This window comes from Crotalus tigris, unplaced genomic scaffold, assembly GCF_016545835.1.
Source record: "Crotalus tigris isolate CLP2741 ecotype Arizona unplaced genomic scaffold, ASM1654583v1 scf7180000018606.670481, whole genome shotgun sequence".
NCBI classification, from domain to species: domain Eukaryota; kingdom Metazoa; phylum Chordata; class Lepidosauria; order Squamata; family Viperidae; genus Crotalus; species Crotalus tigris.
In genome coordinates, this window is record NW_024097102.1 from 203,926 (window position 1) to 219,176 (window position 15,251).

The 15,251-nt window shown below is 36.9% G+C and overlaps 1 protein-coding gene across 3 annotated transcripts in view; it reads left to right on the forward strand.

Moving 5' to 3' along the window:
• PARP8 (poly(ADP-ribose) polymerase family member 8) overlaps positions 1 to 15,251 on the forward strand; it is a 178,226-nt gene that overhangs the window by 132,819 nt on the left and 30,156 nt on the right. For all 3 annotated transcript variants that reach the window (XM_039355122.1, XM_039355123.1, XM_039355124.1), the window contains 2 exons: positions 2,085 to 2,138; positions 2,241 to 2,336. In XM_039355122.1, coding sequence (XP_039211056.1) covers positions 2,085 to 2,138; positions 2,241 to 2,336 — 150 coding nt within the window. The remainder of the gene's footprint in view (positions 1 to 2,084; positions 2,139 to 2,240; positions 2,337 to 15,251) is intronic.

A 15,251-nucleotide genomic window follows, 5' to 3' on the forward strand; every position in this document is an offset into this window, starting at 1 on the left:
ATAAAGCCAGAATAGTAATGTAAGGGCAAGCTTGAGATAGTTCATTAGTTTGAAGAGCTGAAATAAGAGAATACCACAAGAACCTTAAACAAAATGTTCCACTTCTTAACAGAAATGTTCTTATTTCATAATGTTTTTCATAAACTATTTTGTGGTTCCCCACCCCACTCCCAAGTGATTTTATAGACCATGTTCAGGTTATTGAGATACACGTCCTGATATTTCATCATTTCTGCATTTGGTTTTCTCTGAACATGTTGATATTTCCCTCTTGTTTCTCAGTTCTGGCTACATATCTGTCGACACTACCTAACCGAGTTATTGTAGGGAGCAATGATGCATATTGATAGTATTTTTTAAAAGATTTATATAGTATGTATTTATTTATATTTATAAATCCAAGTGATTATTTTTCTTACATGACATAATGTTTTTCAGCAAAACCTCCACTTTCAAGGACAAACAGTTAAGGAAGACACACAAAAATATATAGTCTTCTTTCTCTTCCACCTCCTGCTTCTTTTTTGTATGAGACCTCTACTGCTCACAGCTCACACAGAGCTATGCAAACTCCAGAACTTTGATTTTCAGAATTAATCCACAGATCAAAGCTAAGGGTGCTTCTGTGCTTTGGGAGCAGAGAAACAAGCTTCATAAGTTTCCTAGTCTAATTGAGCTCATTTGATAAAGTCTCATTGAGGAGTCCTTGGAAATCTGTTCCAGACAGATAAATGAATATAACTTGTGCAAGATTTTGAACTTCCTTGCACACTAGGGCTGACTTTGGTTTCAGGCTTTTTGGATCTGGGCTCACCTCTGCTGAAGAAATAAGCTTCTTTAGGCCAAGGTGACACTTTGTTAAGGATACACGCCCCAAAGTAAGCAAACCTTAAACAAAATCAAATTGTGCTTTAACTTCCTAAGTTAATTGAATTACATGCAGTTAATAGGATTACTTTTCACATATTTAACTTTATACCCCTTCCATCATGTTAAAATTAGAAATAAAGGAATTTTTTTTTTTTTTTTTGGAGCCATAGACCATGACATTTCAGGTTGTGTTCTTCCAGTATAAAAAGAGGAAGGAGGAAGGAAGGAAGGAAGGAAGGAAGGAAGGAAGGAAGGAAGGAAGGAAGGAAGGAAGGAAGGAACTTATTACATATTAGAACACTAATTCTTGTCACCAAATATGGTCTGGATTGGAGAAACAAACTCCAAACTCTCAATAATTAACAGTGATGGTAATGGAATGGGATCTTATGTATTCAAAGCATGTGCTATACATCCAGCAGTTCACAGCACGTACTAGTAGGTATTAGTATAGGACTATACACACACACACACACACACACACACCATTTTATATATATCAACAGCAGGTGTTAGTATAGGACTATATATGTGTGTGTGTGTGTGTGTGTGTGTATGTAGGTCTTTGGTTGTTCGGGTTTTCTCCCACGTAAAATTGGAAGTGTCTTGGTGACGTTTCGACGAAGTCCCATTCGTCATCTTCAGGCTGGTGTTTTCAGCTTCGTGCTTCGAGCAGCTGCTCGAGGCACGAAGCTGAAAGCACCAGCCTGAAGAGGACGAATGGGACTTCGTCGAAACGTCGCCAAGACACTTCCAATTTTACGTGGGAGAAAACCCGAACAACCAAAGACCTACATACAAACACCCGCGAAAACCTCAGAAAACAAATATATATGCTATATATATCAATATGAAACCAGGCAACAGAAATGCCAGCCTAACCAGTATTGGTCTTAAGTTTCTCTTGAGGTTTTATAATTTATGAATATTGAAGTAGCATTTTGAAAACGACAGATTGTTTTCACTTTTTTTGCCCCTAGCAAATGAATTATTTTCAACTTTTCCCCCTAGTGCATTGATAAATGAATGCACTGGGCACAGAACTACTTAGAAAGATCCAACTAAATTCCAGCAAAATAGCAAATAGTTCTGAATGCCCTCTGGGAACGGAATACTATTTAGTTTGCATGGGTATATTATAAGTAATATTATATCAAGGCTTATACATATTCAAACTTACAGCCTGATGTTACTTTTTCTTTGTTTTTAAACAGCCAAATTATGGTGCAAAATCTGTTCCTATAAGAGACCATGGCTTTCTTGTGCAGGTAGGTGAGAATGCCTGATGAGTTTTACAAACTTGGAGGAGGCTGAGCTGCTTATTAATTATTTTAAGCAGATTGTATTATTCTCTTTTCTGTTGTTCTCAGACAATTGAGTTTGCTGAGCAGAGGATACCTGTACTAAATGAATATTGTGTAGTTTGTGATGAACCACATGTATTCCAGAACGGACCCATGCTCAGGGTAAGCTCAATAAACTATGTAATATGGTTTGATATGGGTGCATGTGCTCCTTTAAGAAATTTGCAGGGAGGGATAGAGTAGAATTATAATTCACATCTGCCACAATTTAAATATTGATTTATCAAGCTTGTCATGTCTTCATTTGGATTCTGTGATTCTTAATTTGAGGCAAAGGAGACAGTGCATATTTAAAACTGAAATAAAATTATGGTTTGAACAGATAAGATCATATCTTTTGTACCAGTGTAATATTATATATAGGAGCATAGGACAGTGAAGTAAGCAGGTACACATGCCCCTATGTGTCAGCTATAGTCTTTTTATTGTGGATTTGATGGATTAAGCCTGGAACTTTTATGTGTGAGAGTAACGGTCACTTCCAGTTCTCAACTAGTTGGTTCATTCTATTGCGGTAGTAATTTATTATAAGTTAAGAAAATAGGTAGATAGTTTAGCAACTTTGCAGATCTGTGTGTGTGGGAAAAGAGAGAATTAAGCAGGTTCTATTTGGTTAATACTTGGATTGAAGACCCAATGGGCAGCTCACATCATTCCCAGGATCTTCTCATAGTAGTGCTAATAGGAGAGCCTATGCATATTGGGGGCTGTTTTGTGTGATGGACAGTTTGGCATCTGTCTCAGTCCATCCTTCAAGGTGACTGCTTCACTGAATCTCAGTATGTGGCCCATCTTCCTGAAACATAGTTTCATGCACATACACCATAGGTAGACACTGGATCAGCCTTGATAAATGCTGCAAAGTTCCCCCTTCTCAAATTGTATCTTTAGTACATGTTATGAAGAAGAAGAACAATGCATTTCTATGTGCATTGAGAAAAAAACTGAGAGGACAAAAAGTCCTGCCCATTGGTTCACGTCCTTGAAGAATATTAAGTGATGAGAAGGAAAAATAATGATGGACAGGGTTAGCTACATTATGTCAGAATTCTCACATGTACTCAGTGAATGCATTATGAATGAATGTCTCAAAATCTTATATTAATACCATAACATTTCAGCACTAATGCTTTGTTGAAAATGTATTCTGCAATTTTCTTCCTTCACTTAAATAGGGGAAAATGCTTTCAAGTTTTCTTCCAGATGAAAAGAAAGATTTGGTGAAGTCATAAGGCATCATAAGGTCTTCTAAAATATCCTGCCACAAATCTGACTTCTATTCCAAAGAAAAGCCATCTAGACTTAAAACAGTTGGGTTGTCAACTTTCTCTTGCCATTTTCCATCTCTGTTCAAGCATACCTTTCTGAGCTATAGTCATTTCATTTCTGCCCATTGGGAATAGTTTTTTGAGTGAAGCTTGAGGGATACCAGAGCCTCATTTCAGCTTCTTAGCACATCACAGAAAGAGTGAGCTAGCTTTTGCCTTCTCTTAGGATAAACAACTTCAAAAGAATCCCAGAATAACAATGAAGGCGATTAGGAATGGAAGCATTGAGAGTTTACAGCTGGACCTAAGCAATGAAACAAACAAACAAAGAAGGATTATTGGGGGGAATGGTGTTCTTATCCCCACTGCTTACAATAAATTTGAATTTGGACAAGCCCAGTGGCCTATCCTTTGACCTTTAAAAGGATATTTTGTGGGAGGATTTAGTTACTCTTCCATTCCCTCATCACCCTTCAAATTAATGGAAAGAATAGGACAGTTTTCTGTAATGCGTGGTGTATTGGCATCCAGCATTGAGCAGGAAGCTGGACTTGATCCCTTGCATAATTTCATTGAAGCATAGGGTTGCAAGATTCTCCTCCCTATTCTGCACAAAATAAAATAACCCTTAAAGGAGAATATCTGTAACTCAGGGTTGAAATCAGGATTCAAATTCTCTTATGTTTGTAGGATTATTTTACGAGGGGTCCTTGGTGCTCTCTAAGTTTATTTTCTTGCAGATGTTTCATTACCAAAACTAGGTAACATCATCAGTGCAATGATGATGTTGTCTAATTTGGGGGCAATGAAATGTCTGCAAGAAAACTACCAAGCTCAGAGTGTACCAAGGATCCCTCGTAAAATAATCCTACAAACATAAGAGAATTTGAAGATTAGACCTTAACTGTAAATACGTGACTACTTGTAATAGATCTATACTCAATAAAAATGAATCCCTTTATTTTTTTCCACTCTCCTTATGGATTAAATGAATGCATACCCTTAATTCCCATCTGCTGAATTGCTGTATCCCAAAGAGGAGCTTGGCAAGATTTGGCATCTGGATGCTTGTGGGACCAACCATATCAATGATGATGATGATGATGATGATGATGATGATGATGATGATAATAGATATATGATTTGATGATCAAGTACCTAGAAATAACAGGAGTCAGTAGAAACATCAACAGTTTTGTGCAAAGATCAATTGCACAATGGAAGATGGTGTTCCTGATGAATGGTGATAGATTAGGAGAGGTTAATATCAAGAAAGGAATCTTTCAGGGAGACTCATTATCACCACTACTGTTTATTATTTCACTAATTCTTTTGTCAACAATACTGAACAAGTCAGGCCATGACTATCAAACATCAAAAACATCTGCCAGGCAATCCTACTTCCTTTATATGGGTGTTCTGAAGTTATTTGAGAAATAGAATTGCTGGTCAACACCATCCATAAATGCAGCCAAGATATTGCAATGGAATTTGGACTGGACAAATGTGCCACCCTTATTAACAGGGGAAAAATAGTGAAAACTGAAGGAAACAAAATGCCCTAAGGAAATAATAATATTAAGAGTTTGGATGAAAAAGATCTCTACAAATCCCTAGGCATTTTTCAAGCTGACATCAAGCCCACTGAAGTCAAGAAAGAAGTTAAAAGCGAATGTATTCTGAGAGTAAAGAAGATCTAAAAGTCCAAATTCAGTGGAGGCTACGCCATCAAGGCAATTAATACTCGAGCAATTCCAGTCATTAGATACACAACTAGAGTAGTAGACTAGGCTCAAGGACAAAAAAAAGCTGTGGATAGGAAGACTAGAGAAATAATTATAATGAATCTTGCCTTTCATTGATGAACAAATGTTGACAGACTTCTTACCAAAGAACACAGGTCATTGTGGAATTTTGCAAGTACACCAGACAATTGAAGAAAAGAAAAGGTCATTGGAAGAGTATCTGAAGGAATGGAATAATTGTACAGTACTACTATTGAAACTAGTATATCTTTAAAACCAGATACAACAAACATCTGTCTATTCCAAGTCCTTGGGAAAGACTTGAGAGCTACATAAAAATGTCAAATCCAGTCTAAACATCTGACTCACCATGCAACGAATCATAATAATATTCAGATTGTACAAGTAGATCATATAGACTAATTATAAACAATGATATAAGACAGCTGCCCAAATGATTTGCTGGAACATCTGTAAAATTATCAAGTGCCAGCAATGAAAAAAAATGGTGGGAACATAATAGAGATTGGTCTAGTTTAGCATTAAACTTTCTAAGTAAAATAATTATAATTTGGGTATGCAAAGTAATTATTTCTAAACATACCTAATAATCAGAATTATAATAAAATGATGTATTTAGTAAAATATAAACTTTTACCAGTGCAAGTTCAAAATCTTTGAATTTCATGTTCATGTTTTATGATAATCAAACTGGAATTTCTGTTGTAATCATTATGATCGTAAATTGAGTTGGATCTGATTTTATGACACTTTTTATGGTGGTTGTTCCAAGAGAATCAAAACAGTCATTAAGTAAATCGAGCTTTCCCAGTAGACATTTTTTTTTTTTTTGCCTTTTTTGCTGGAAAGAGTCACAAATCGTGATCACAAGATGCAGCAACTGGTTGTAAATGCAAGCCAATTTCTAAGTGCCTGAATTGCAGTCTCATAACTATGGGAATGGAGCAACAATCATAAGTGCAAGTACAGGTCATAAGTAATTTTTTCTGTTATAACTTTGAACCATTGTTAAACTAATAGTCATGTCAGGGACTGCTAGTATGAGATAGATTATCCCCAATATATAATTTCTCACCTTGCCATTGCAGTTCTTCCTTAGTAAGAATGCATAAACCCATAAACTCACTCTTTATTCTTTAACTTTGGGGTAGAGATATACCATTATTGAAAACTGGAGAATTGTACTAAGCCAGGCTTTTTGTAAAGCTATTGTCTCAAATTCACCAAATAACTTTCAGTAGAATCTTTCTAGCCAGCTACTTTTTAAATTCAGTTTGTATAGGTCTGTCTGATATAAAGTGTTCTAGATGGGATGGTTAAGTAGAAGATGAAGGATAGAATAGAATAGAATAGAATAGAATAGAATAGAATAGAATAGAATAGAATAGAATAGAATAGAATAGAATAGAATAGAATAGCCGAGTTGGAAGGGACCTCGGAGATCTTCTACTCCAGCGGTTCTCAACCTATGGGTCGCGACCCCATTTGGGATCAATCGACCATTTCACAGGGGTCGCCAAGCAAGGCTGTCTGCCATTTTTTTCCCCTTTTCCGGCGGGTGCCAGCTGGTGGCCCAGCCAGTGATCGGCCTGCTCTGTCTCTGCCACTTGCCAGCTACGCCTCGGCCGGTGCAGGGGGCGGCACCATGCATGCGCAGTGCTCCCGGGCAGGGAAAGTTCTCAACTTACGACTGGTAGGGTAGTCCTCAACGTATGACCAGTTTAGTCCTCGACTTACGACTGGTTGGGGGTCACGGCATTAAGAAGGTTGAGAACCACTGTTCTAGTCTAATCTCCTGCTCAGGCAGAAAACCCTATACCATTTTAGACTAATGATTGATTGTACAATCTCTTTTTAAAAACTTCCAGTGGTGGACCATTCACAACTTCTGGACGCAAATTGTTCCACTGATTAATTGTTCTGTCAGGAAATTTCTTCTTAGTTCTAGGTTGCTTCTCTCCTTGTTTAATTTAGACAGTTTAGACAGTATTTTTCAAATTGGATCCACATTACCAATGCTTCCAATATAGACAGCTATTATAAAATTCATCTTTCCTCTGTTTAAATAGTGACTGTTGCTCTTCTTTATTATAAAAAATAGAGTTTAACAAACTCCAATCTGGTACTGGAGAGTCTATACTTGGACCACCGGCAGCTAAACTCAGTCCCTCCCTCTCATTTTCTAATTGCTGGGCTTGAGAAAAATTAGGGTCAAGTTGAGGGCTGATAAAAGAAAACTGCCCCAATTCAAGGTTCCTGTGGGTAGAAATAACTTGTGATAATGAATGGCAAGTTGTGGGTAGAATACCCCTTATGGAGTGGAGCCAGGGTTAGGGTCTATGCTGGGGACAACTGATGAAAATGTTTTTTTAGGTTGTTCAGGCTGATCCTAGGAAGCCAACTGTAATAAATCATCTTATTCTCTTAAATAAATCTTATTCTCCAACTAATTATGCGACATCTGCACTACCTTGACCAGCTGAACATTTTTTTAAATTTATATTTTTTGTATGGTTTGGACTAGAACACTTCTTTATTATTTATTTATGGGAAATGTTGTGGACTCAGAGATTGGTTTTAGCAACATTTCCATGGAGGAACAACTAGAGGGAAGATGTTAAGAGACTCCATTGCAGCAGTGGCTGACTGCAAGATAGATTTATCTGTTTCAAGCTTGCTTTAAGATCAATTGTCATTCCTTGGGGAGAAGTGTCAAACAACTGAGATAAATCTTCCTCAGCTTCCAAAAACTCATTGGAAACCTGTATCTTTTCTTTAATTGCATCTAATATAAATATATATATATATATATATATATATATATATATATATATATATATATATATATATATATATATATATTTCCCTGTGTCCTTCCTATTCTGACCTTGAAGTTGAAAGAGTTCTCCGTTTTTACAGATAGTGGATAGTTACTGTATGTTTAGAAGCTCTAGAGCTTGTAGCATCCTCCGTGGCTTGGCTCTCCTCCCAGAAATTAGCAAGGGTTGGATACAGCTGTTGTTAAATTACACATATTGGCAGAATGTAAAGCCTCCTTAGAAAGTTCTAAAGTTTCAAAAACTTGAGGAAAAAATAAAGTGCCTGAAAGTTAGCATTATCCTTTTAGATAGATGCCTGCTAGGAAGCTGGGAGATTTCTTTAAGCTCATTGGAGTATACTTGCAAAACAAAGAAGCTGTGAAAGGAAGTTTTCCCTTTCATTACTTGTTTATTCTGCCATCTGCCCTCATTTAAAAACTATCACCAATCTGAAGTATGATACCCTATCTCTACAAAATCAGATTTTCCTCATCTCTTTTTCAGTGAATTTTTGTACAGTCTGTACATTTCATGGGTTAGAGGTAGGTTTGGAAACATATGAATCGCTATTTAGTTCCATAACCGATTGGGAAATGTAGTTTTCCATTGAAGACTTTAATACATCTTTTTTTTTTTTATTGGCACTCAGAAATTCATCAAATGTTAGCAACCAATTCTTAGCAACCAAATCCAAGTCTCCCATTTAAATTACTCCTAATATAAATGGCATCCTCTTGCCTATTAGATCCTCATTTTCAGAGAAAGGGCAATCATCCTAGTCTAATGATGGATAATAATTATTAACCAAGGTTACAAGGAGAGAAGGAAAAGGAGGGAGAGACTTTCATGTAGCATGCTTAAAACTGGAATAAGTCCTTTATCTTTGGTTGCCTAAAAGTCATCACAACCTTATCTTGTTTGGAATTTTCCCTCTGCTGCATTCCAGACTTGCTTTTCTCTTTTTGATCTCTGCAGCTTATTTCTTACTCCTGCTTTAAATTTTATCATCTTCTATTAGCACTTGAAATTGTGTACAAAACTCTACTATATCCTCGGATTTTAAATCTACTTGATTAAAAGTAAGATTTGCCTGAGTCACTCTATTCCATTTCTTAATCTTTGGAATGAAGAAAAAAAAACATGAAAGAAGTCAAAAAGCATAATCTCCTTTCCCATTTCTCTTTCAAAATTGTGGCCATGTATCTGCTCTTCCTTGGTTAAGAACATGCATATACATTTTCCTTCATGGGCAGAGATGAAGGCGAAACAAGAAAGTTTGAAGTCAGAATCCAACCAAATGAGTTAATTGCTCCTTTCCCATGTTTCTGTTACTCAGTTCACTTTTTTTTAAAAGAAAAAGAAAGAATGGGTGCAAGTAGTTAATATTTCATCCATCTGTGTTCAAAATATTACTGGTAAGACTAGAAAACAAGTGCTTGGTGATGTGAAGCTCTGGAATTTTGTTGTTGTTAGTTGCCAAGTCGTGTCTGACCCATCTTGACCCCATGGACCCCTTTCTGTCCTCTACCATCTTCTGGAGTCCATTTAAGTTCACGCCTACTGCTTCAGTGACTCCATCCAGCCACCTCATTCTCTGTCGTCCCTTTCTTCTATTGCCCTCAATCTTTCCCAGCATTAGGCCCTTTTCCAGTGAGTCCTTCCTCTCATTAGGTGGCCAAAGTATTTGAGTTTCAACTTCAGAAAGAGCAGTCTTTCTAAAGAGCAGTAGGGGTTGATCTCTTCTAGGACTGACCAGTTTGAATGCCTTGCAGTCCAAGGAACTCACAGGAGTCTTCTCCAGCACCATAGGAACTGGGAAAAAAGAGTAAGAGACATTTAGGTGCTCTGTTCCTTAAATTATAGCCTTTTGTGGTTCTTTTGGAGATGAACCTAGAGAAGGGAGTTGTATTCCTTCTCTTTAAGTTAGGGATATTCTCAATACATGAAGCTATGTTCACGAAATAAACCATACTGATGTCAGTTATGAGTCAAGACTATCTTGATTCACACAACCTGTTTAGATAACAGTTGTGGAATGTAGTCTAGACTCCCAGGAGGCAGGGAGTGCATTCTAGAGAATCAAAAGACCGCAAAGTTTGTGTGGGAAGAAGAGAGACAAAACAGCCCATCCTAGGAGTATTTTTAATGGTTTAAGCAGTCTGCTTTAATTTGGCATGATTTCTGCCTGTAAGTGAGGAACAATGAAGAAAACTGCTTAGAAGAACCTCATCATGTCCTTCTTGGTTTTAGAACCTGACATCAGTACACAGTGCAGTATATTCTCACAACACAGTGATTCACAAACAGACCAATCCCATTAGCCTAGCATAGTAGTTTGTGTGAATGCAGCCATAGAGAGGAGGGTTTGTAGTCCGTTGAATCCATGGTGACAGTGCTCTGGTGAAACCCCTTTTTCTTTGCCAAACTTTCTTTATGATCCAAATCCTACATCAAGATAAAATCTTGACCCCACATTTTCTTTCTTTCTTTTTCCTATTCTTCTCCCCTTCTGGCTATTGGGATTTGCGAGCCAATTGGTTTGTTTTTTATACTATTTACATGGCTGCCTGTCCCGATACATAAGTACTAGACCTATCAGTGGCATCAAAATAAGCAAGATGATCAAAATAAGCAAGATGGCAGTTAACTTAAATGCCCATTCAGAACCACATTTAACCAATGATTCAGACTAATTCAGTTCAGTTGATACATCCAAACCATTTCGATAATCCAAATCAAGTTAAATTAGTCTGAATGCATTCAAAACATTAAAAACATTTGTGCCTGTGAATGAAAGGTATTCAAACTTGTCCAAATTAAATCATTTGACAAAGTCAAATATACACATAAGATAGAACTCATTTTCAATCATTTATTTAGAGGAATAAGTTTCCTTTAAAATGACTGATTCCTGAATCTGTGAAGCCTGCCACAATTATTTTTCTTCCATTTGTGACATGTCCTCTACAATGCCATCTTGTGTTGAAATGTCCAGCCACTTTTCTTCTTTCATCTTAAAGTAAATTAACAATGAAACTCACAAAAATGCCAAGAACCAAGTAGTTCTGAGATAAGCATATATTTGATAAAGGGTCAGATATAATTAATTGATGAATTAAAATATGGTCTATAAGGGGTAAAGCAGTAACTCAGCATTTAAGACATTGGCTTTTTGACTGCAAAGGTTCAAGACCCAAGTGCCATGCAACAGGGTGAGCTCCTGTCCTCGCCCCAGTTCTTGCCAACCTAGCAGTTTGAAAGCAAGGAAATGCAAGTAGATAAATAGGTACAATTATGGTGGGAAAGTAATAGCATGATGTCACGCTGGCCACATGACCATGGAAATGTCTTCAGACAGCTCTGGCTCAACGGCCCTTGAAACGGGGATGAACCCTTGAGTCAGAAATGAAGAGTAAAATCCACAGGCACTCCTTTACCTTTTTTAGTACAAGATCAAAGACTTCGGATGAAAACTACTAGCTATAAATTACTGTTTCATTAAGTGTGTTGCCTCTGACAAAAATATGATTTATTTTGCTGACAGTAATCACTGTTTTCAGTTGGCACAAACTGTTGTTTGGTTCTCCACCATCAAATGGTGATTGTCTTTTTTTATATACTTTTTTCATACTTTAGGATTTTTTTTTTATTATTTTTCCAGTCATCTTTGCTGCCCTGCACTGAACCAGTACTATTTTAACCATATCCTTCTTAAAAGCTCAGTTTTTCCAACTCATTCTCAACAAGAGTGAATTGGGTCTGACCTTCAGCTCCTTTTAACCCTTAAAAATTCTGCTTACTGCAGACAGCACTCTGGGGGACAAATAGCACTCATGGGCAGGGAGACTTGAGAGGGATCTTTACCAGGTAATAGATGCAGGGGAACCAATCTTATTCTGATTTGGTCCCACGGCTCTCTTTTCTCAAGATACGTGACTTGCTTTTTTAAACTGTGTAATACAAAAGCATGCAGCTTCACTGATCCTTTGCACAGTCTTTCGTGGGATGAAATATAATACATAGAAAGAGAAGACTGGTGTAAAGCATATCAGAGCTGAGTGAACTCTCTTTTGCTTCAGTTTCCTACTTCCCAAATATGCATCTGGGCTGTGTTCATCTGTCTGTTTTGCTTAAACTATCCCCATTCCTAAGCGTTCTTTGAAGGCTAAAGAGAAGGCAAATTTCAGTGTTTGTGCTCTTATGCGCTCAGGTTGTTTTATAGTGTTTTTGGCATAATGATAGTATAGATTGGAACTGCAGTTTTCTTATAGGATTCATACGTGCCTTACTCTTCTGTATCACAGCAATTTGAGCAGATAGACATAGGGTATAATTTTCATTTTGTTTTATTTGGCTTTCTGCTTTTATTTAAAGGGCACTAAGATGCACAACATTTCTCTGGGATCTGTTTAACTTTGTCTGAATCTCCTAGAAGGAGGAACTTTCAAAATTCTAGACTATCATAAATATTATATTTCTTGCCTGCCTTTAAAAATATACATATATAAATCCAAAGCACAGTGCTTTAGTGATGCAGTTTTCAGACTGAGAGATAATTTATTATCTCCTAAATAAGACATGTTGAATTGTAACTTACATTGTCTCTGGGTATGGTTGATCTGTAAAGGGTCCACCAAGTAAGTCAAATTCCTTTCTGACAGCCTGCCCCAGGAAAAGACAAAATAAAAGTAGCTAAAATATTGTTTCATTAACAGAATCCTTTCATAAACATTTCTATCCAACTAAGAAAAATTGAAAAGGAAAAATAACTCTGAAGAGGCATTCTAGTTTGGTAGTAGAGCAAGCAAAATGAATTACTTTTTATACAAACTATTGCATTATTTAGTTATGGATATATCTTGTGGAATAGTGTATGTAATGTTTACCGTGCAAATACTCTTATATATGTGTCTGTGTCGCCCATCTCTGCCACTTTCTCTTCAACCTTTGCTCATTTAGTGGCATAAATGCCTGAAATAAGATTTCAAGTTTGTTCACCTGAATGTACTTAGAAAATTCCTTACAATCAGGAACTTTCATTATTAGGATTCCCAATTGCAGAAAGATTTCTAAGCGAATTCAGCTGAACATATGTCAAAATTCTCTTCAAACATTCATATTTTATCCTTAAATGTCACCAAGGAGAATGGGGATGCTTCATATTTTTCACATCTTTACAACAAATGTGTTAAAAATGCAGTACCTGAGAGATGCAGGCCATCAAACCAATGTGCTCCTCCCACCACTGACCTATTTACAGCCCCACAAATGAAGGGGGCTGAATATTATAATTGCTATTGCTTTCCTTTTTCATACTGAATCTTTGGAATTGTTAAGTCAACAATTTTTATCCTTAAACACCCTACCTAATTCGCCTCTCCAAAGGGGGAGAGGCAAAAATGTAATTCTTGATGGTATTATAGCAATCTATTTACAGCCCCCAGCTAGAGTTTGATTCCACAGTGCAGGCTCCAGTTTGCTCACCTTTGAGAACAGTTATATCAGCCATCACTAAAAATAAACCTTCCCTGCTTCAGCATGTGAAATTGTAGCCCTGTATTTTAACTATTTTCCTGGTCACCAAAAATAATCAGGCAAGTAAAATTTTGTACTGAGGAAAGTACAGAGTAGTGGAAAAGAAATCTGCTTCCTGCCTTTCCTGTTACATGAGCCTGTGGCAAGATGGGTGGCAAATAAATTTAATAAATAAACAAACATGGATCTTGGGTTGCCATATGGCAGTCAACCAATAAAAAGAGACTGTCAGTCATAGCTGCCTACCTGCCTGTCTTCCTTAGTGTTCAAGTTCATATATTTTACAGAACATATGTAGAAGATATATATGCTTCCTACTCTTGAAGTGAAGTCCTGAAGAGCTTAGGGATAGAACTGAAATATGAAGAACAACCAAATAGCCTAAATTGGGACTTCTTTCACATAAGCCAGAAATAAACCAGAGAACCATCTTTGTGTAGTGTTTAAGGCACCAGACTAAAAAACGGGAGACTGTGAGTATCTTTCTTAGGTAAATCAAACTTGTATTAATTTGTCCAACTATGTGGTAGTCCATATAGGAGCATAAGAATTTGGTTATTGGAAATAAATAATTTGGAATAGTGGCTTGTGTGCACACAGTATCTTAAAGGAAAGTCTCCATAGGTTAAGTATGTCCCACAGGCTGCAGACTAATTGCCGGTGGTATAATGTCCTATGAGAACCAGTTCTGCCTATCTAGCAAGGCAGCTATCTAGTATGTTCTAGATACTAGATACATCTTCTTTAGTATGTTGTGCAAAGTTGATCCTAGAATTGGGAACAGGATCCTTCAGTTTGCAAATAATATGTTCTACATCTCATTGTAACCTTTCCCTAAACTGTTGTGAATCTCAGTGCCTGTTTTGTCTTTCATGCTTGTAAAACATACTGGATTCATTTCCCTATTAAGCAGACAGTTCTCTAGATGACAACTCCAAGACTGAGCTACTGAAGGTGAAAAGATGGCCAATTGATGACAAGCAGAGGGAAGGATATCTGAAGGGTTTTTCCTTGGACTGTAGCTCTTTCAACCAACAGAAGGAACCAGCATTCTTTTAGTTTATATGAGTCTCTTGGATTAGAAAGAGTCCTAGCATGATCCCACAAGATCTTCCGATATAGCAAAGGTCTGCAAGTAGCTTCAGGAGCTGTGCTTTGAAGCAGACTATATGCTGAAAGCTGGCGGGGTGGGGATGCAATCAGTTCGTTGTTGAAGAATCAGCCATTTTGGAGTTTATTTTTCAAATGGACAATAAATTGTGCCTTTCATTTCTTAATCATTTTTAAGGATTATTAGTCTTTATTAAACTAAAAGAAGCTCTCTTTAGTCACAGCCTGATATTCCTTTTTGAAGATCTGCACCATTTGAGGGATTTCTTCATTGTTAAACAATAAGGAAGAAGGCAGATGAATGCAAGCTAAAATAAGAAAATCTGGAGTATCTTTTAAAAAAAAAACGATGGAAAAATATATGGGCAGACAGTTGTAATTCTAGTTTATTATTTTTAGTAATTTGTAGCTTGGTTTGCTTTGCTGCGGGTGGCTAAAACTTTCCGATTTTTATGATTCCTGATTGGCCAGCAATTCTTAAGTGACTTACAAAAAAGCTATTCTTTGACTAAAGAAGGA